The 20,691-nt window shown below is 46.2% G+C and overlaps 1 protein-coding gene across 6 annotated transcripts; it reads left to right on the top strand.

Moving 5' to 3' along the window:
• The first annotated feature begins 1,720 nt into the window (after positions 1–1,720).
• On the top strand, positions 1,721–20,081 carry ZDHHC1 (zinc finger DHHC-type containing 1). Of its 6 annotated transcripts, none has more exons than XM_063167940.1 (11): positions 1,721–1,849; positions 3,702–3,920; positions 5,635–5,810; positions 6,405–6,506; positions 7,390–7,514; positions 7,849–8,007; positions 10,753–10,865; positions 15,643–15,728; positions 16,373–16,466; positions 17,420–17,528; positions 17,958–20,081. In XM_063167940.1, exons 2-11 carry the CDS (start codon positions 3,702–3,704, stop codon positions 18,233–18,235), a joined length of 1,461 nt encoding a protein of 486 aa, XP_063024010.1. In that variant the 5' UTR covers positions 1,721–1,849; the 3' UTR covers positions 18,236–20,081. The 6 variants fall into 6 exon arrangements, with proteins under 6 accessions (XP_063024010.1, XP_063024012.1, XP_063024011.1 ...); XM_063167942.1 differs by lacking the exon at positions 1,721–1,849 and adding an exon at positions 2,500–2,600 and having other exon boundaries at positions 10,753–10,850; XM_063167941.1 differs by lacking the exon at positions 1,721–1,849 and adding an exon at positions 2,500–2,600 and having other exon boundaries at positions 17,423–17,528.
• The last annotated feature ends 610 nt before the right edge of the window (positions 20,082–20,691 follow it).

Here is a 20,691-nt window from a genome sequence, read left to right as displayed (position 1 = left end):
CAGAATGCTTTGGGTTGGAAGGGATCATCTTGTGCCAACTCCACTGCCATGGGCAGGCACAACTTCCAACACGCTGCCCTGAACATCCTGCACAGCCAAGACTGTTCTCAGCTGCCTTGGCAGTGCCTGGAAAGCACAGCAGGGCTCCCTGGCCCTGGTGAGCAGGGGATAGCGACAGGAGCTGCACTTCCTTGTGTGCAGGAGGATTCCCTCTGCAGCTGCTCTGACACAGGCTGGTCAAACCTGCAGCTCCCCAGCTTGCCAAGCACTGGAGCCGTCCCCCTGCACCCATCTGGAGGAGGGTGGGCTGTGACAACAAGTGGGGTGCACGCCCCACACCCCTTGGGCACCCCTGTCACCGCCAGCATAGCCAGACCCTGCAGAGGGAGAGCATCCAGGGGTTCAAAAGGTGACGAGGGCCTTTGAGCACAGTGAGCTGAGGACACGCCACCCCTGGCCGCACACAGAACCCTTCTGAGCCCGGGTTCGGCCGGAGCCCTCACACAAAGCACCCGCTGTGCACGGACACGAGCGGCCATAAAGGGCTCCTTGTGCCTGCTGCCGGCACCGCCACCGGGGCAGGGCTGTGCTCAGCCGGGGCCGGGCTGTGCTCCACCAGGGCCGGGCAGAAAAACCTCCCCAGGGCCAGCAGAGGAGCGGGCTGGGCTGGGCCGGGCCGGGCCGGGCCGGGTTGGGCCGGGCTGGGTTGGGCTGGGCTGGGCTGGGCTGGGCTGGGCTGGACTGGACTGGGCTGGGTTGGGCTGGGCTGGGCTGGGCTGGGTTGGGTTGGGCCGGGTTGGGATAGGCCGGGCCGGGTTGGGCTGGGCTGGGCTGGGCTGGGCTGGGTTGGGCCAGGCCGGGCCAGGCCGGGTTGGGATAGGCCGGGCTGGGTTAGGCCGGGCTGAGCTGGGACGGGGCAGGCTGAAAAGCCTCCCCAGGGCCAGCAGACAAGCAGGCTGTGCCGTGCCGTGCCGTGCTGTGCCAGGTCAGGCCAGGCCAGGCCAGGAGCTCTGCGTCACCCAAACCCTCAGCTGGCCGGTACCCACTGCGGCAGCGGGCTGGGATGAAAAGAAGGGAATTACGGGGTAAATATTTATCCCTGCACATAAGTGTCCCAGCCAAAATGGACAAAACAACCTGGGTTTTTTGCGCAGGTTTTCTTCTACCCTTGAAACCTTCAGGTACAGCTGGACTAGGCGCTAACAGCCACATCACTGACTGCTAATGATAATAAAAGTTTGCAAAGGACATGGACAAGAAGGTGTTGTAGTGAGCCCAGGGAAGGGCAGTGGCACTGGGGAAGGTCTGAAACAAGTCTGGTGAGGAGCTAATGAGGGAGCTGGGAGGGCTCAGCCTGGGGAAAAAGAGGCTCAGAGGGGACCTTATCACTCCCTCACAGCAGGGTGATCCAGGGGAGATCGGGTTCTTCTCCCAGGTAACAAATGACAGAACAAGAGGAAATGGCCTCAAGTTGTGCCAGTAGAGGTTTAAATTGGATATTAGGGAAAATCTCTTCATGGAAAATGTGGCCAGGCACTGAGGCAGGCTGCCCAGGCAGTGGTGAAATCATCATCCCTGGAAGTGCTCATAGGGGGGTGTGGATGTGGTACCTGGGGATAAGGGTTAGTGGTGAACACGGCAATGCTGGGTTAGTGGCTGGACTTAATGATCTTTAGAGTTCTTTTCCAGCCTTACTGCTCCTCTGATTCTGTTTTCCCAGTGTTCTTGCTGCTTGTCTGGGGATGCACTGAAATGAAATGTTTGCAGCACCAAACCTGCCAGAGTTCAGGAAGCATTTGGACAATGCTCTCAGACACATGGTGTGATTTTTGAGATAGTCCTCTGCAGGGTAAGGAGTTGCAGTTGATGTTTCTTGCGAATCCCTTCTAACTCAGGATAATACATGATAACACGATCCAGGCATCCCTGGAATCCATCTTGCTGGAATTACCAGATGATGCTAGGAGCGTTTCAAATCCATCAAATTCTATGTTATGCTGGTTGCCCAGGGGTATCCTTTATCCTTCACTGATTAAGCAATCCTTAGTTACATATTCTTTACTTTGTTTTACTTAAGCACAAACTTCTGCAAAGCCTCCAGTAAAATTCCAAACTCCCCAGTAGAATTCTGCAACCTCATTACGTCACAGTGTAAATCTGATTATATATATATCAATAAAAATACTACATTTTCATGCCATAAAGACTAGTTGATATGACAGGGAAGGGAATTTTCCAGGAGTGGGATGGCTTTAGCTCCCAACCAGCCTCCACCTCTGGCTCACTGGGCATTTTCAGCCCCATCTGTATGGAATGTCGCCGCTTGGAAGGCTGGGGAGTGTCGCAGACAAAGTTTCCCTGGGTGTGACACGACCTCACCCCGGGGCTCATTTAGGACGAAATCTCACGTAGGAACGATCGCGCCCGGCGCGTTTTGCCCCCTGCGCGCCGCCGTAGCCGTTGCCATGGCGACGGGCGCAGCGGCCAGAGGCCCGCGGAGGCGCCGGGAGCTGCCGTGGAGGCCTCGGCCGGGGGCCCCGCGCCCTGCCCGGGCATGAGGCGGGGCCGGGGCCGCTCTCCACCGCTTCTGCGGGAAGAAGGTGAGGGGTGGGAGGTGGTGGAGTGCGGGAGGGGTCTACGCGGCTCTCAGCAGAGTGGCTGCCCGGGAAACCGCTGACCCAGCCCTTGCGTCCCGGTGCTTCTCTCTCTGTCTACCCTGATAGTGATTTCATGCTGGTTTTTATATTCAGTGTTTTCTGGAGCTGGGTATAAGGGCACGCCAGGCATACCCACTGTGGGTTTTGTAATAGGTAGCTCAAAGTGATGCACGAGCAAGTTTTCTACAGCCTGATGAGAAAAGGATGACATGACTGGTAATGATTTAGATTACCAATCAGAGATGAGCCAGTTGCGAGGTAGCAACTTAAATGGTGAAGGCAGGCAGATACTGTTAATTACTTCAAAGGGTGAAGTTAGGAATGTTTTATTCCAGCCTATGTATTGATAAGTCCATGCTGATGAACATAAATTATATTCTCTGCTGTTCTTACCCACTCCTCTACCAGTTGACCCAAAAAGACATTTCCAGCCCTTCACCAGGGTCTGAATGGCTGTTGGCATACCAGGGTTGGAATTGCCCTGCTCACTCTTTCAGCAGTTGCTGTGCTTGCTCTCTTCCAGCCCTGTGAATTGTTCTGGCACTGGAGCCATTATCAAAAATACCACAAGTGAGCCAGAGACCTCCTCCTTTTCTTTCATCACTCTCCTGTGCACGTTAATCACACTAATTGAAGTTGTTTATCATGTTAGATGTTAGTTTAAATCCTCTTTAGTTACTAAGGAGGGGTGGGAGTGGTGCAGAGGTACCTTGAGTCAGCTCAGGTCCAGCAGAGCTCCTTTGTGCTGGCTTTGTGATGCTGCCCTTGATCTCCTGCCTGGTTTGCTCTCCCTGCTAGCTCAAGTTTTCTGTGAAGCAGAGCAGCCCAACTCTCTGTTGTTAGAAGCTCTCCTGGCCCTGTGGCAAGTGAAAACCAGCACCTAATAATCCACCATAAAAAAGGAGAAATTGCTTCTGAGCTTCGAGCTGTTTCTCTTCACATGTGTCATCATTTTTGTCTGCCTTGGAGCATCTCTCTAGCACCAGGGCTCAGTCACAGCACTTTTGTTTCACATCATTTGTTTTCTATTTTTGATTTCTGTAGATGAATATCTGCAATAAACCCCACAATAAGATAGCTCCAGAGGATTTGGGCGAAGCTGTCCCTGAGGTGAAGGTCCAACGCGCTCGAAGAAATGGCTGGAGCTGGCCCCTGCACCTGTTCCAGGTCACTGCCTGGCTGCTGTTCCTGTTCTTTGCTCTGGTTGGCTTTGGGATCCTGGTTCCCCTGCTGCCCCGCCACTGGCTGCCCGCGGGTTACATCGTATCCTTGGATGGAGAGGGAGCAGGGCTGCTCCAAACTGTCCCTGGGGCTTTGTTAGCACACAGCACTTGTTGGGTAGCACAGACAGCATAGGAGAGAAGCACCTGAGCCAGAATGTTTCTCTGAACTGTCACTATCATCTTGGATATCTCCTGATTATAAAAAACCAATTGCTTTGAGATCCTCACTTTAGGTCACTGATGTTCTGCTTCATCACTCTCCATTAAGGTTACTGCCTTTGCCTCCAATGCTCTTCTGCTGCCTGCTTGCTTCTGCCTGTGTGTCTCCTTTGCTTTATATTATTCTTCTACAGCTATGCTGCAGGGTTTGGGGGAAGTCATACAAAAAAGCCCCTCCTGAAACATCCTTGTTGTGAAGGCAGCCCCACCTCTCTGTGCTGGCTGGGTGAGTCATGCAAGGCAGCTTGGCATGCTCGTGGTTGGATCAGGGGTTGCTTGTGGTGGCTCACAGTGGATCTCCTCCCTGGGCACTCTCCTGTGTTCAGGAGAAAATCTGGGAGTGGCACACAAGGTGGTGTGGTGTGAACCTCAGGGGAGAGGTCTCTTATGAGACAGTCAGGAGCAGCAGTTTAGTACACAGCTAACAAAGACAGTGAAGGGTCTAGAGGAGAAGCAGCTGAGGACCCTTGGCTTGTTCAGCCTGCAGCAGCTGGGGAGTGATCCCAGTGCTCCCAGTACTCCCAGTGCCACTGTGCTATCACCTTTGCCCAGGGAAGGAAATTCCTCAAGACCAGACCTTGTTCTAAAGGGATGGGGTGTACACTTACACCATTTGTACATCTGACACAGATGCCTCTAAGTCTTGGATATGTTTGGGATGATTTTGCTTATTATTGTTATAGTTTTCACACCTGCAAGATTTAGACATTAATATAATTAACATCTACTTAGCTTGCTCAAGTCCTTGATATTATCACAGTTCAAACCTTGTGAATTTGCTTACCAAATATCTTAATGCAATCTAAAGTTACTCTTCATTAAACAGATTAATATTTCCTCAAGTTTTGCTTCCATTTAATAAAGCACTGACGTCTCTTTTGTGTCAAAGGCAAATCCCTTTCCAATCTGCTTCACCAGCCATCAGATCTCCAGTGAGCTGGACCTCTCAGAAGCCTCCTTTTTTAACTTACTACACTGATCTATTTTCTGTAGGTCTTAGTATGATTAATGATGTGCACATCTGGGTGTATAGAAACAATGAACAAACCCTGGATCCTTTGTAGGAGCCTGCTTTAAAGGTGTGCTCCTCTTCCCTGGGATTCTAAGGAAAAGGAAAGCAAGGTAATCAACTTGATGTGACCTTTTTTTTCTTGAAAGTCTGGTGCAGTGAAAGGGCATGTGCACTCCTTTCCAAGGAGTTTGTATGGACTGAGAAACTTGCACCTATGTCAGCAGCCTGTATTTGTGCTCAGGTTCTGGTACGTACAGGTAACTTTGGGAGATATTCTGTGCTAGGAAAGGCACTTCTGCAAGGCAGAGTAGTTCATAGTGAGGAGGGATGTTCCTGTAGATTTAGTTGTCTTTTTCCAGGGATATTTATTACAAGGCAAACATCTCTATCAATGGAGCTCAGATTAATGTGCTGCAATCAGTTATATAGCAATTTCTAATTCTATGCTGCAAATTTTTCATCTGTGTGGGGTTTGTGTATTAAGGATTAAAAGACATGTTAAATCCTTAACTGTGTACTTCAGTGTCCAGGAGTGTGTTTTATCTACCATTTAGTTGTTCATCTTACTGCAGTTTCCATTGATCCTGCGGATGCAAACGTGCGAGAAAAAAACTATCTGGGGCCTCTGGCCACCTTCAACCGTAACCAACACGCCCATGTCATTGAGAACCATCACTGCCATGTCTGTGATGTGGATGTGTAAGTAACTCTTCTTTCTCCTGCCCTGTCTTCTTCACCATTGCATTTCACCATTAGTCCTTAATGTCAGACTATAAGATTTGAAATTGAGCCCCTGAACTGCTACAGTGCAAGTTAAACTTCATGCTGTGGCAGAGTTCAGGTAGTTGGGTAGGGGCCTTCTGTCAAATGTGCACACAGGGTTCTGTGTTTCATTTCATTGCTCATGTTGTGTGGAGAAGGCTGTAGTGTGCCATGTTCCCTGGGTGTTGGTGTTTTACCTATCAGTGTGTAAATTGTGTGTATGTGTGTGTTTGTCTCTGGCTGGATGCTGGCCAGTTGCAGGAAATGCTTGGAGGGCAGGCATTAACACCAAGCTCTGTAGAATTGCTGAAGGGATTCAAATAAGAATTCAACAATCTCCAAATTAAAAATAATGCAGTGCATTGAAAAGCGAATTTTGGGATTGTGGTGCAGCAGTGACAGATAAGTTAGGGAGATGAAGTACTCCTGATGCAGAAGGTTTACTCACAGTTATCAGGATCTGTTTGAGTCACTGAAAAGTCACAGTAATGAGCTGGTGCTGCCATGCTAATGCCACCCTTTCCTTGGCAGGAGTGCCAAGTCAAAGCACTGTGGAACTTGCAACAAGTGTGTGTGTGGCTTTGATCATCACTGCAAATGGCTCAACAACTGTGTGGGAGAGAGAAATTACTGGTAAGAGCTTGGCATTGTGGCAGAGGCACAACTCTGCATCAATAATGTGGCTTCTTCTCTTTCCAGGGTTCTCCTGTATCTCAGTCCAGTCTGTACTTAGACTTGCAGAACCACTTTTCTTTTATCCCCTGGCTGAATAGAATCAGTCATGAGAAAACTAGATGGAAAATACAAGCATAATCATTCAAATAACCATGGATAAAATTCCTGAACTTAGAATGTTGTAGCTGAACATCTGTAAGTAAAAACAGAGAGCATAGAGTTACTATTTGGTATTAGGAAATGCTTACAGGATGTTAATTGAGTGTCCTTAGTGCTTTTGAAAGCTGAAGTAGGAATGGAACCATGATGGTGCTGTTCCAATTTGAAACAACCTGCATCCAGATCACGAGCTTTCCCTGCAAGACTTGCCAGTTGGCAGGAATGACAGCAGCATATAGGGACCTCTAATCCATGCCAGGTCTGAGATAAGAATAAGGAGACTGTCACTGATGCTTCTTAATTTACTTTCCTGCACTTAAACCCATGGAAAGCAAAATGGTGTTGTTCCTGGGTGCTGTGTTACACTGATGGCTGGTGAAGCAGATTGGGAAGGGATTTGCCTTTGACACATACTACACTTCAGATTTTGTGCAAGGGAGATCTTTGTCTGTCCTAGATATACTCTACTGTTTTGTAACCATGGTTGCACTAAAGGGTCACAGTTTAGTCCCTCAGAGTTACAAATAATAAGTAAAGCAGTTCACCAGTATCTATCAGAACTGTAAGAAAGCGTGACAGTAATTGGAGATAGCTGCCTCTATCTCTGTTTATTAGAGGCTGGGATATTGATTTGTTTGTGTGATGTTATTGAAGGCACTGAGAGCTCTCCCTTTCCTGGCAGGCTCTTTTTGAACAGTGTGCTGTCTGCCATTCTGGGCCTGGGGCTTCTGCTGCTCGTCGCTTTCTACGTCTTTGTGGAGTTCTTCGTGGACCCCGCGGTGCTTCGCTCTGACCAGCACTTTGATGGTACTGCAGTGCTCCACATCAGCATCCTGGGGATCTGCCAGCATGTCTTGATGAGGGTTTGGATTCTGTCAGCTTTTCCACTGAGGAGGAATTCCATTCCTTACTGCTTCCATTTTATATTTCTATTGGAGTATCTCTGCTCAGCTAGATGGAATGTCTTTCCTTACAGAGCTAATTGCTCTTCCTAAAAGCCCTGCAGACACTGGATTTCTTAGACCTCCAGTGCACAATGGGTCTGCAGCTACTTTTGAGTTAAGAGGATTTCCAGCTCTAAAGTTTATTTAGAGATAATTCATACCTGGGCAATCTACTTATCTCCAACTCTGTTTTACAGCTTTGAGGAACCACATGGATCGCTGGTTTGTGTTTCTTCCTGCATCTCCTGTTGAGACTCGGGCACCTGCCATTTTGGTGACAGCTGGGATTTTCATTCTTCTGAGCCTAGTGACCATGATCCTGCTGGGCCACCTCTTGACCTTTCACATCTATCTCTGTAGGTGTTTTGTTCCTGTCATCTATACCCCCATTTCATTTTTGCTTATCTTCTGCTCATCCTGCATTCACTGGGTGTTCATCCTTGTCACTAATATGCACCCATTGTGTAAAATTGGGATTTAACGTTATATTTCTGAATTCCCCCCTGTACCAGGTAGGCTTATCAGTGCTTGTGTAATGCGGGGCCTGTGTTGGGCCTCTGCAGCCATGTTTAAGCTATGTTGTCCTGAAACTGAAAGCACATGGTAGGGTACTGGAGAGGCCAAGTGGGATGAACTGGTCCATCCCAGCTTGGTGCCAGTGATGGCAGATTCAGATTAACCCCACATATGGCCTTTGTGAGTCTCCTCACAGTGCTCCCCAGTACTTCTGTTGTGTGAAAGAGCTTGTATTTTTCCCTTATCCCAGAGAAATGTGGATGCACGGAGCTGAATTTCTGATTGGAGCACTGCCATCCAGGTTAAGGAAATTTTTGGAATTTATGGAAATTGTACCATATTGATACAAGAAGATTTGTGGAATCCAGAGGAAGAGGCTTTCAGAAAGGCTTCACTTTAGATCTGCTGCTTGTTGCTCTGGCAAGAAAGAATATTTATGTTTGTTTATGTAGAAATGGGCATCAAAAACTTTTTTTCAGCCATCGTCTAAAATTAAGCCAATGCTTTTTGGCTGCTGATGAAAGTCATGATAGGGAAAGATCTTACATTTGCAGTAGTTGGTGGTGCCAGAAATAGGAAGGAAGGGATGTGGTGGAAGAGAAGTGAGGACAGAGGTTACAGAGGATCCTTGGATGGATTTTCAGGTTCTCAGTTAACAGACCTGCAGATGCCAACACAAACTAGGTCAGCACAAACCAGCAGGGCTCCAGAAGCAAAACAGTTACACTGCTGAAGTGTGGTGTTTGATAGGGAGTGTTCCCAGCTGGCATGGACAGTGCACCCAGTGAGGACACTGACCATCATTTTCTTCTACAGCCTCTTTGAGCTTGTCTGAAGTTTGGGCATGCTGCAATTTCACTTCCTTGGCAGAATTGACAATTGCCTTTTCTGGGTTAATGGCACTGCCTGGAGATTTGAAAGGTTGATCTAGCACTTTTTAAAGACAAAAAGCATAACAAAGGTCCAGGAAGGTTTCTCCTGAATGGAAAAGGATTATTCTGTTTAATTCTAGTATTTATCCTGTCCTTGTGTGCAGCTTCCACAAGAGGGTGCTCCCTGCCTGAGATAATGACCTGCTTTATCTGACAGACAGAAATCTCTGTGTGTGCCACTTGTTGTGCTCTGGGCTTGGGGGAGATTTTGCTGCTCTTGTCTTAGGGTGATTCTTTTTCCTCATTCAGAATAAATTTTGAGCCAAATTAACTTCTACTTTTGGCCCAGTTTTAAATCTTCCATCTTACATGAAAACAGAATTGTTGCTAATTATAATTAGCAACATTATTAGATTATAATAAAAGTACATTAGAATAAAAGTAGAAAAAGAATAAAAAGAATAAAAAGAAAAAATAGTAGGGAATATAGGAAAGCATATAGGGTTACTCACAGACTGATTATATTTTGCACGTTATGTGCTGCAGTGTTATCTGGCCAAAAATGTAGTATTTCAACTAAATAGCTCTATTAAAATATTTTAAAAGTTACACTATAAGTATTAAGAAACCAACAAAATCCAAATGAAAAATGGATAATAGGCCTTTGCTTATGAAGTAATGTTCTGTTTTTCAAAGAAAGCAAAGGGTGCCATTCTAGGAGCACTTGCCAGCACCCTGCACTGTTCCTGTTAAGTAATCACTTGGCTGCAGACTCACATTCATCTCTGTGTTCTCTCTTGGCTGAATGGATCCTGATTTTTTATTGGTTCATAAGGTGATTATGATTCCTTCATAAGGTGATTTTTATTTATTCATAAAGTGATTCTCCCCCACTTTTCTGTGAAGGGCATGGTTTTGAGAGGTAAGATATCAGTGATGTAAATGTCTTCGGGCAGTGGGAGGATTTTAGTCCAGCTGATCCTAGGCATCTGCTTTAACTCCTGTAAAAAGGAGGAATAACCATCAGGCTGTGCACTTAAACCTTTCAGCATCCATTTCTGGGTTTATTCTCTAAAAATACTTAAGGTCATTATGGGAAGAACGTCTGCTTTTTGGACTCCTTTGGGTCTCATGAAGAAGCCAAGTTGCTCAGAAGTGTCCCATGCTTTTGGTCATTCATGGAAGCAGATGTGTTTGCATGGGCACCTGGAGAGCTCATAAAGTCAGGGACATGTGAACTCTGGGCACATCTGTTTGGCACGAGGCAAGCTGTGCATTTGATGCTCACTGGTTTGCACATTAAGTGTCTCAATCACTACAGGGCACTCTGACCTGCTCCATTTCTTCTCTCCATTTAGCACCACCTTCTACAATACCTTCTGATTGCTCACTGAGCTGTTTGTACAATGCAGATCTTAAACCTCTTAGACAGGAATAATGGATTTGCCCTGAAATGAACTGAACAAATGACTACAGTATAGAAGGCTGTACCATTCTAGGACACTTTAGAGTAGCAGGACTATAAGAAAGCATTGTGATGGTGACAATAAAGGATATAGTAGGATGTACAGAGCACAGCTGTTTTTGGCTTGGATTATGAGTTTCTTCATGTTTATAGTTACTATTTGATGGTATAGTTATCCAGCCTGTTTGTGTAAGTGCAGTCAGGGAGGGGCCTTTCCTGTGCTAACAGGTCTCTTTCTTCCCTTTCAGTGTGGCACAAGCTGACTACGTATGAGTACATCCTGCAGCAGCGTCCCCAGCAGCAGCCAGACAAGGTGGACAAGAAACAGGAGTCCTGTTCCTCCCAAGTGAGACCCAGTCAGGTGCTCATCCTACTTTTCAGCCCATTTCCCAAAACCAGCCTTGTTTGTTTGCTGTGTAAACTTTGCTTCACTTTCTTGTGCTCCATATTTTAAAGGCAGCTGCCAGAGATAAGACTTGGTACTTTGATGGAGTTGAGTAGGATGTGAAAGAGTGCAAGGCCTGTAATTCCATGAACACTTTAGGTATAAGCAAGCAGTGCTTTCAAAGGAATCAATCCCACCCACTCTTTTGCTCCACCACTTGTTTTGGGCCCTGCACTATCTCCTCTCTTCTGCCAGCACAGCTGTTCATTAGGACAGGGTGGGGGAACTCATCTGAGTAACAATAAACTTTATTAGAAAAACAGTTGAGCTGGCCCAGCTCCCTCCCAATTGGTTCACCAAGCAGTCACATAAATGCCTGGCTCAGCACAAAGGAAGGTGACTGAAGAGTGGGAAGAATCCTTTCCCTGAAAAGGACAGGACCATCTGTTTGAGTGGCACTGCACATCTTGGGGCCTTGTGTCATGGCTTCAAATGAGACAGGCTCTAGGGCTGGGGAAACTGAGGCTAATCACTGAGCAGCAGTAATTTAACCATCTTAAAAGGACACCAGTTTTTCAGAAATGACCCATATATCTGCTTTTCTTTGAAATTAGTCTGTACAATGGTATGGGTCCTTGTTATTAGCATGATGTTGATCTATATCTCTGTAAAAAGAGTTCTACAAGCTCTTAAATGCTGTTAAGGCTCTGCTGAGGCAAGTATATCAGGCTCTGAATTGAGAGGTTCAGTGTAATTTATTTTGATAAATTATTGGGTTAACTCAAACTTTGACTGAACATATTCTTTACTGACTTCAGCAGGGGCTTAAACAGAAATTTCCAAAAATTCTTCCTAATCTAAATTATTCAGTGATTCTCAGTCATGTATAATTTTTCATTTTATGCAAGTAAGTTATCTACTATACAAACAGTTTTGTATTTAATAGGAAATTAATTAAATATAAGCTTCTTCCAAGTATTTTCTGTAGAGATACTGGGATGTCTCTGGATTCATCCATAGTTCTTCCCTATCAAAGCAAAGGGGAAAGTGAGCTCATTCATTTTTCTATAATATGAAGTCCCTAGCTTTTCATATATATTTTTTACTGTTTTGGAAAAGTTGAACTTTCAGTTTAAACAGATGTTTCCATAACAACAAAAATATTTGGCACTTTGTTTCACAGAGCTTTGCTTACTATGAAGATTAAAACAATAATAAAGCATTAGCTCTAATAATGTAGTTATTCAATTTTAGTTGATACTGAAAATGTATTTAAACAGGAGTGCACTTTATGTGTGTGTGCACTTTTAGGATGTTGGCATTCTCCTGTCCTGTGTTGTTCTCCTGTCTGCACTGGTTGTTATCTAGATATGTGTGAATGTGGTTAATTTGAAGCAGCAAGCCTGGAAGGAGCAGGGTGAAAAGGAGTTTGATGTTGCAGGACTGCAGTTAGGACCTTGGGGAACAAGAAAGACTGGATGATGCCCAGTAACATTGTTAAGAAAAATGTTAACCCACTAGATTTTCCTTGTTTCTTACATAGCAACCAGAGATAAACACAAACAAACAGATTGGAGTAGGAGGACACCAAGTGACTTGCCTTTTGTAAGCTGTGTTGAATACAGCCTTCTTTAGCTTGAACACTGCAACCCTTTGTAATTGATCCAACATGTTGTAAGCATAAAATGGAAATCATCCTCTTCCCACTTTTGTCTGAACTGCTCATTCATTTTAGGGACTAAGAAGAAACATGCATTTCCCCTTTAATGCTTGTTTTTGAGCCTTATTCAAGCTTGGGTGTTGGTTTTGGCTTCAGTTCTCCATGTTGGTCTGTGGTTAAGTCTTCAGCTATGTTCAAGTTAAAGGATTCTTGTTCAGGATAAAGGATTCTTATGTACTTGTAGGATCTACAAAATAAGAGCCCTAATTTTGCACATTTAAGTGGTTCAGGTGTCACAAAAAATGCAGAACAGTTGGGCACATTGAGCCTTTGCTTCTATTACCATACCTAAGGCAGGATGTGCAAGTAACCATTTTTTCTGCAGTCATTTACAGTCCAAAGAAATATAAACTAAACCAAACCCTGTGCTTTAATGCATAATTGCATTCATGCCAGGGAGCTGGCTTTCATATGAGGCCAGCTGGGATGTGATTCTTCTCACATTCCTAAAGCTTTGAACTTGCTTTGGAAACTGATTCAGGTTGGTGGGGTTTGATTTTAAATACTAAACACAGATTTTACTCAGCTTCCCTTACACTTTCAGAATTGTTGCTTTCTTCCAATGTTGATCTAAGATAAACTTAGTCTTCACTCTCAGCCTCAACACTTGCAACAGACTCACCTTCCTTGGGACAAGAACTCTTTTTTCCTGTTCAATTCTGCCTCCCCTCCAGGCAGACAGCACTTCAGGGCACTCCTGACACTGAAGTGGTTGATAAGGGCAGCTGCAGTGGGGGCTGAATCCATCCTGGGTTGTAAACCATGGACCTTGGGGTGGTCACAGCTGGCAGTGGGTGAATGTGGCCAGGATTTGCACAGGGACAGAACTTGGGCAGTGTGTCAGCCCAGCAGTCTGCTTCCAGCAGGAGCAGCAGCTGAATTCTGACAGCCCAGCTGCAAAGGCTGCCTTGTCTTGATGCTGCAGAGGAAGGATTCTGATTCTCCTGCTAAATGCCTGGGAGCAGAGGGAGGCTTGGGCTCTGTGCTGTGGCTGTAGCTTGTGTCACACTCTGAGGGAGTATTTTCTACTGATTGAGTCTCATTTGTTTTCATAGTCAGCTCTAATGCTTTACTTTCATTTATGTGGCTGGTTTGGGTCTACATTATTTATAGAAGGCTGAAATGAACAAAATGGATTTAAAAAGGCTCTTTCATTCCCTGCTTGGAAAGAAATTGTCCATGTTATTCTCAAGATGAATCATTTATTAAGCTCCCTTGAAATGCCAGTCCTGCAGTCCTGTTTATGTGCTGTGGACATTGAGTCCTGATTGTTTTCAGTTGTTCTGTGCAGGGGGATGTCTCCTGCTGCAGCTCATTTCAGCCATGAGCTGCTTCCCTCTGAAAAGACCTGTGTGTCCTCCTTGTACACTCACAGTGACACGAGACTGTGTCTGGTCTCCTTCCCTTGTGACTCAGGTGCATGAGGCCTGAATGTAAATCTTGATTGTAAATGTCCCAAGGAGCTTGAGGAGACATTGTGCACACTTTGTTGGTGATGAGTGATGATGTGACTTGAGTTACAAGTTCCAATTGCAATACATGTAGTAAATTTCTGCAGATTATTAATCTTGCATTTGGATAAATTTTTAAATCAGAAAGACATGGTTTTAATTTATAAACAAATTCCCTTTAGATTTTATGTTACCACCTTCAAAATAGCTGATTTTTTTTCTCCTTTTTTTTGCCTTTTTATTCCTAACATCTGAAATTATTTTTTGGCTGTCGCTGAATGTGCAGCTCCATGGGTTCTTTTCCAGTTCAAAGACTGTTGCTCTGTATTTAAAGTTTAAACTGCTTCTCCCACATGCTTCACTGTCCATCTTTACCTCCAGCAATATTGATTTTTTGTGCCATTTTAGCACCCTATAATTCAATGTTGCAAAGATCTTCCACAGCTCTTTGCGGCTGGCTTTCATTTTTAATGCCTGACATCAGGGAGTGTCATCACCAGGCTTCTCACTGCTCTGCTCTTTTGTTGATTGTTTATGAATTTGTTCAAGTGCAGAGGCCCTGGATCTCTCAGGAGCTCATTTGTGCCGTATCCAACTTTGACTTCATTTTCTCAAATTTGCTGATCAGGCTCTTCAGAAAAAAAGAACTTCATGAGCTTGTTTTAGCTATTTTTGAAGCTAATGCCTATCACAGTTTAAATCTTAACCTAAAAGTTAAGATTTAAATCTTAACCTAAAAGTTACTTTAGGTTAAGATCCTTCCATCTTAACCTAAAAGTTACTTTTAAATATCTTTATAGTCACTGCACAGTGAAACACTTATGAAGTAGTTGTCTTGATGATTATTTAAGTTTAAAAGCAGCTGTTAAGTGGTGTCCAGGTCCTTCTGAGCATGGTTTATCTTTTTTTTTGATAACAGGACTTCATACTCTTCATCCCTTGGTACTCTGACCATCCTAACTGGGTGCTTTTGAGGGAGAACTGGGGTCCTTTCCTGTAATGCAGCACTTGGATTTAGGAGACTTATTCTTATGATGTTTCTGAAAATATGCAGTTTTCAAATTCAGCTGTCATTACTCTGAGGTCATCCATACCTGAGGCAAATAAACAATACATCACACTCATTTTTAAAAATCAGGTCTTAACCACGCAGGGTCACACAAGAAATAGAAAACACTTTATGTTTTTCCTGTATATTTAATGCTTCCATTCTCCTCACCTCCATTTTGCATTTAAAAGACATTTTTTGCATTCACTGCAGAGCTCCTCAGATTGGACTGTGTTACTAATGGAAGCTTTAAGTGGTATTTTGAATGTGCTCCCAAGAAATGACTAAGCTGATCTCTGTAAGTGTGATTTGGTTTTGAGTCATATGAAATACTGACTGGACTAAACAAATTAATCAAGGACTTCTAATTGTGCCAGTCTTCGGTTTTTCATCTTCTTAAGCTTCAGTTTCCTGCTATGCTACCAATAGGCACAAAAGATATCTGGCATAAGGAGAAAGAGTACATCTGTAATGAAAATCCCTCTTCTCCCCTCTGTATTAGTCTGAAGATGTTGTTTGTTTTGTTTTTTCCAGGAAGCAGATTTATTGTCAGGTAATCCTGGCTATACAGACCCTGGAATTCGAGTAGAGGAATTCTCAGCAGTAACTGCAGGAAAAAGGTGAGAAAAGTCAAGGAAAAGATTCTCCCAGCATCATTTGTGGTGAATGGGAAGTTGCTATCAAGGTCACTAATGGGCCCTGAGACAAAAGTACTTAGAAGGATAGGGAGCACCAGTGTTTCAAGCAAGGCATGGTGAAATCTTTGAGTTTCAGGAGGGTAGATACCTGCAGGAATACTTGCCTTCCCTCTCCTGGGAAAATATCTTTCCTAGACTATTCTGTTTAGGCTGTTTTATATTAAATATTTTATAGCAAACTGCTTTCTATTAGTTGTTTTATATTAAAATTACTTTAAGGCTGGCTGATTTGTCCTGTAACTCCTCTATTGAGCTCATTATAATTACATGAATTCAGGTTGTGAAGAAATGCATCACAACAGTTACAAATTTATAACACAGGCAAGCACTCATGGGAAAACAGAATCCTTGACTCTTAATTAGTCCTTTCCTGTTAACTTGTGTCCCTGGGGATTTCCTTCTTATTTTACACAATTGTGCAGGAGAGGTTCCCCTGCAGTTTTGCTGGGAATGCTGTGTAAGGCAGAGGAGGCTGTGATCAGCCTGATCTGTCTGTGCAGGCAAAGAGGGCATCAGACTTAAGTCCTGCCTTAGGGTATCACCTTGTGTGTCTGCTGTGTTTTTAGCTTTCCAAAGCTCTATGTCCATAACCAAGAGGGTGACCCCAAGCAGAACTCATCCCCTGAGTCCCCATCTCTTCAGTCTGTGGCCCCTTCTCAGGTAAGGAGGATTTGCCCCACACCCAAGGTGCTGCTCACAACCCACCCTGGTGCTCAGGCATGCTCACTCTAGAGCAGGCTGTGCTTACCCTGCTCACACAGGCTCTGCCCCCCTCAGTGAGTGTGGCTGTGCCCTGCAGTCACCAAATCCAGGTGATGTTCTCCTGTCCCTGCTCACAGGCACAATCAGAGCTGTCCTCCAGTCCCCTCATAAGCTCACAGCTGTAACACAGCTGTAATCCAGTGCCTTGCTGCCCCAGTGCAGCTCAGTGACTCTGACTGTGCAGCTTTGTTGTAAGAAGCTCTGTGTGTTTCTGTGGAGCAAAATCCAACAGTTTAAATGTTCAAATAAAGCAGTTTCCCAGTGAAACATGGTGTGTGTGGATATGGAGCTGGAGTGTGTGGAACAGCTCTCCAAAGTCTCAGACTGGGCTCCTGATATTCAGGTATCTGCATCCAGATGCTCTCTCCTCTTGCTTAGATGGCAGGTGGTAGTGCCTTTCCTCTTTCTTCCAAGCTTATTAATCAGTCTTGCCATCTAGATGGTAAGAAAAAATTGTTTTCATCTATACTGTATTTAGGACAAGGACTGTCCCTTTCTTGGGACATTCTGTGCTGTGTGAGTTTTGGTTCCCTCTTCTAGTTTGGCTTTACAAATGCAAGTGGCCAGTGTCTCATACAACCCCCAGCTCTATGAGACAGCAGCTTCAAGCTACCTACACAGAGAGAGAGTCACTGTATGCAGATAGTGTGGGGGTGTGTTCATTAAATCCCTGTTCTCTGTTACTGCTTTGTAGTATCTCAGTCTTTATTGGTAAAATATTCTTGGACTTTGGTTATGCCTAGTGCTTGTTATTCAAAGTAGGAAGAATTAAAAAGAGGTAACAAAAAATACATCTCATTACTTTGGGCTGGTGAGTGACTTCCCTTCTCTTGGGCTACTTGCTTTCACAGCAGCAGAAGAAAAGAAGAAAGAAAATGCAGAAAGTTTCTTCCTCTGCAATGGACAGTGGATCTAAAGCACATGCTACACCTCAGCTCTCCCTTCCAGATCACCCATCAGGTGAGAGTGCACCAGTCAGCTCCTCTACTGAATCTTGCATAAAAATATGTATGATTTGCTTTAACACTAGTGCATCAGCCAGAGCAGAGTTCCTGGGCTTGTTGATGTCTTTGTGGGGCTGAGAGATCTCTCTCTCCTTAGGATTTCTTCTCCCTTTATTTCCATCTGCAGAGCTCCCAGCCATGGCTGCTGCCACCTCACCTTCCCACAGGCTTCAGCTCTTAGTGCCAGCTTTTCCTCTGAGAGCTGCTGTGTCCCCCAGCAGCATGGGCCTCATCCAGGCAGCAGCACCCCCAGCTCACTATCACTCACAGTCTGCTGAGTCCATGGATGAGATTCCTGTGGCTCAGACTTGCCTTGGGAGCCCAGTCCTTCAAGGGCCTCCTAAGAATAACTCAGGCAACTCTCAACATTGTCCCTTGTCCACAGACAATCCCAGAGGAGTCAGGAAGAAGAATCTGTATTCTGAGCACAAGGTCAAAAGGAGAAGCTGCCAGCAGGACAGACATGTGGAACGAGACATGGAGCTTTTTTCTAAGATTCCTGCTGTGTTTGTAAGTAAGAGCAGTGGAGAACCTCTTGTCCCTCAGCCCCAGCCCAGTGAGAGCACATCAGAGCCTGACCACAGAAAATGCACCAGCAAGCAGCACGTGGGCACACAGGATCCATGCTCAAAGGACATAAGGACAAGCACCACAGCGGCCTAGGGACCATCCTTCCAAAGCCATGGCCTTTGGGAGCAGCATTAGTGCTGGGTGGAGCCCTGCAGGACTCACCCCTCACTGTGCATGTGCTGTCAGGCTGCAGTGGGACATTTCTCATCCTCAGCCAAAGGCAGGAGGCAGCAAGGTGGCAAACCTGAGGTAGCTCATGAGAGCTCGACTTTGCCTGGGAAAGGGCCAACCCCTCTTGGCCCTCTGCATGCTGGTACTGCAGTAAGCTCCCAGCAGAGTGTAAGGGGAAGAACAAGGCTGCACCTCTGCCATTCCCTGCTCCCTGAAAGCTGTATTTCCATCTGCCTACTCCCTGGCATTGGATCATGCTCAGGAGCTTCAGCAGTTGGTCAGGGAGTAACCTCAGGATTGTCCCATCCCTTATACCGCTTTCCACTGTGCACCCTCAAGCCAAGCCCACCACCAGCATCTTCTCTGGAAGGCAGCATAGCTTGACCTGCTCCCCCTTCCCAGCAGCCTGGGGTGCCCCACCCTGCAGCATTCTCATCAGAAGTTTTGGGATACAGCAGGGCCTGAAACCTTTGTAATTCCTGGCCTGCCAGATCTGTATTAGCCCACAGCCAAACCTGGTGTGTGCGTGATGCAGAAAGATCCCACAGCAGACAGTGGGGCACATGGGCAGTGCCTTGAGCCACAGCAGCCTGTGCTGGGGGTGAGCTGCAGAGAGCTGTCTGGCTGCCATCCTGCTCTCCCTGCCCTCGTGGCTTCCCCAGGCAGCATGCCCTGTTCCAGATTCCTGGCTGAGTGCTGAGGCTGGGCCTTCAGCAAGCCCAGTCTGCCTAGCAGCCAGCTGATCTCAGCAGCCACCAGCATGGCCATGTCTGACAGGATTTGGCACAGCCCTGAGCAGCAGCACTGGCATGGCTGGATGCACATTTCCAGGCACATCCCAGCACAGCACACTGCTGGTGCTGTGAGCAAACAGGTGCACCAGCAAAGAAAAGGAAGCCAGGGGAGTCTTCATCACCCCTCAAAATGTTTTGATGCATGGAAGGCACAACTGACCTTTCTGCAGCCTATGGTGGGTGCAGGTTAAGGAAGGACAGGACAAAGCATGGTGCTGTGAGAGCCAAGGTAAGCTGTTCTCCCTCTGTCTATCTCAGTCTGCAAGCATTCCTTGGAACTGGGTCAGAGCAGGACAGGGATCTGGGGCCAAAGGCTCTTTGGGCACAGTCAACATGGGACAGGCAGGCTGGACTCACAGCCTTGATGGGAGAGTCTAGCCTGAGAGAAAGACCTGGGAGTGTTTTAAAGGGCTGCCTTACCACTCTTCTCTTGTGTGATTTTTGTCTCCTGGAAGAACTGGGATGAGGAGCTTTGACTCTTCATCAATTTACACCATCTGTTGATCAGAAAAAGTCAAGTCACATGTAGCTGTTGAAGTCATTTTGTCTCAGGAAGGGCTGGCCTGTGGTCACACTCCTTGCAGCTTCCCTGCCTGCTGTGGCCAGTGGTGCCCTCTGGCAGTGTGACCCTTGGGAAAGCAGGTGAGTGTGGACCAGCAGACATGGTACTGGGTGTCTGCAGAGACCAGGGCATTGCTCACCTATAGCTCCAGTTAGACAAAACCCTTCCTGTTGTTTCTCCTCATGTCTGCTGTCATCCAAGGAAACTGTGTCCTGCAGCAATGCTGGGCTCATGGTTTTCCAAGGCCAGCTGCCCCTCCACCAGAAAGCATTGGTAATTCCTCTTCAGCAGGTGCCCCTGAGCAGACCTTGTGTGTTTTCTTACTCTGTCCATGCAGAATCTGTCCCAAAATCATGTATGGAGCTCTTTGGTAGCTCTGGCCACAATAAAATTTTCTATATTCTTTGCTAAATAGTTTCCTCCTTTCTTTTGCAGCAATTGCTGGCTCTGCCCTGTTGATGATCCCCAGGCTGTTTGGGTTCACTTCTCCCTGAGCCTCTGCAGTCCCAGAAGGGCTCAGCACTGTAATTGATGTGGGGGTGACAGCAGTCCCTTCTCCACAGGGTCTTTTGGGTGTTAGATGGGAGTGTATTCCCTGAGGGGTAGGGACCAGAACATCTTCTCCCTGAGCTGTGTACCCCAGCCTGGTCTTTGTGCTGGAGCACCAGAGGAAGGAGCCCAGCCAGCTCTGCCTTGTGCTGCAGAAAGGCTGCTGTGCTCTTTGGGCTGAGGGGAGCTGAGTTTCCTGGGCTATCAGATGTCCAGGCACATCCTTCTGCTGCCTTCAGCTGCAACGTTTGCTCCACTCTGCTGAATAACTCAAGACTGCCAAACATGCAAGGCTGTGTCCGTGCCTTGGAGCAGCTGGGTGCTGAGCCAAGAGCCAGGCTCCAGCAGGATGGGCTCCCAGCACTGCCAGGGTTGGGCTCTGATCTCCTAAGCCTCAAGAGCAGCAGGAGGATTGTCTGTGCCACATGGTGACTGAAATTAGCTGGAGTTTATGTTTTTGCCACAACCACATC

The sequence above is a fragment of the Melospiza melodia genome, chromosome 13 (assembly GCF_035770615.1).
Source record: "Melospiza melodia melodia isolate bMelMel2 chromosome 13, bMelMel2.pri, whole genome shotgun sequence".
Classification (NCBI taxonomy): Eukaryota; Metazoa; Chordata; class Aves; order Passeriformes; family Passerellidae; genus Melospiza; species Melospiza melodia.
Note: the sequence above shows the minus strand (reverse complement) of the source record. Positions and strands in the feature narration are given on the sequence as shown.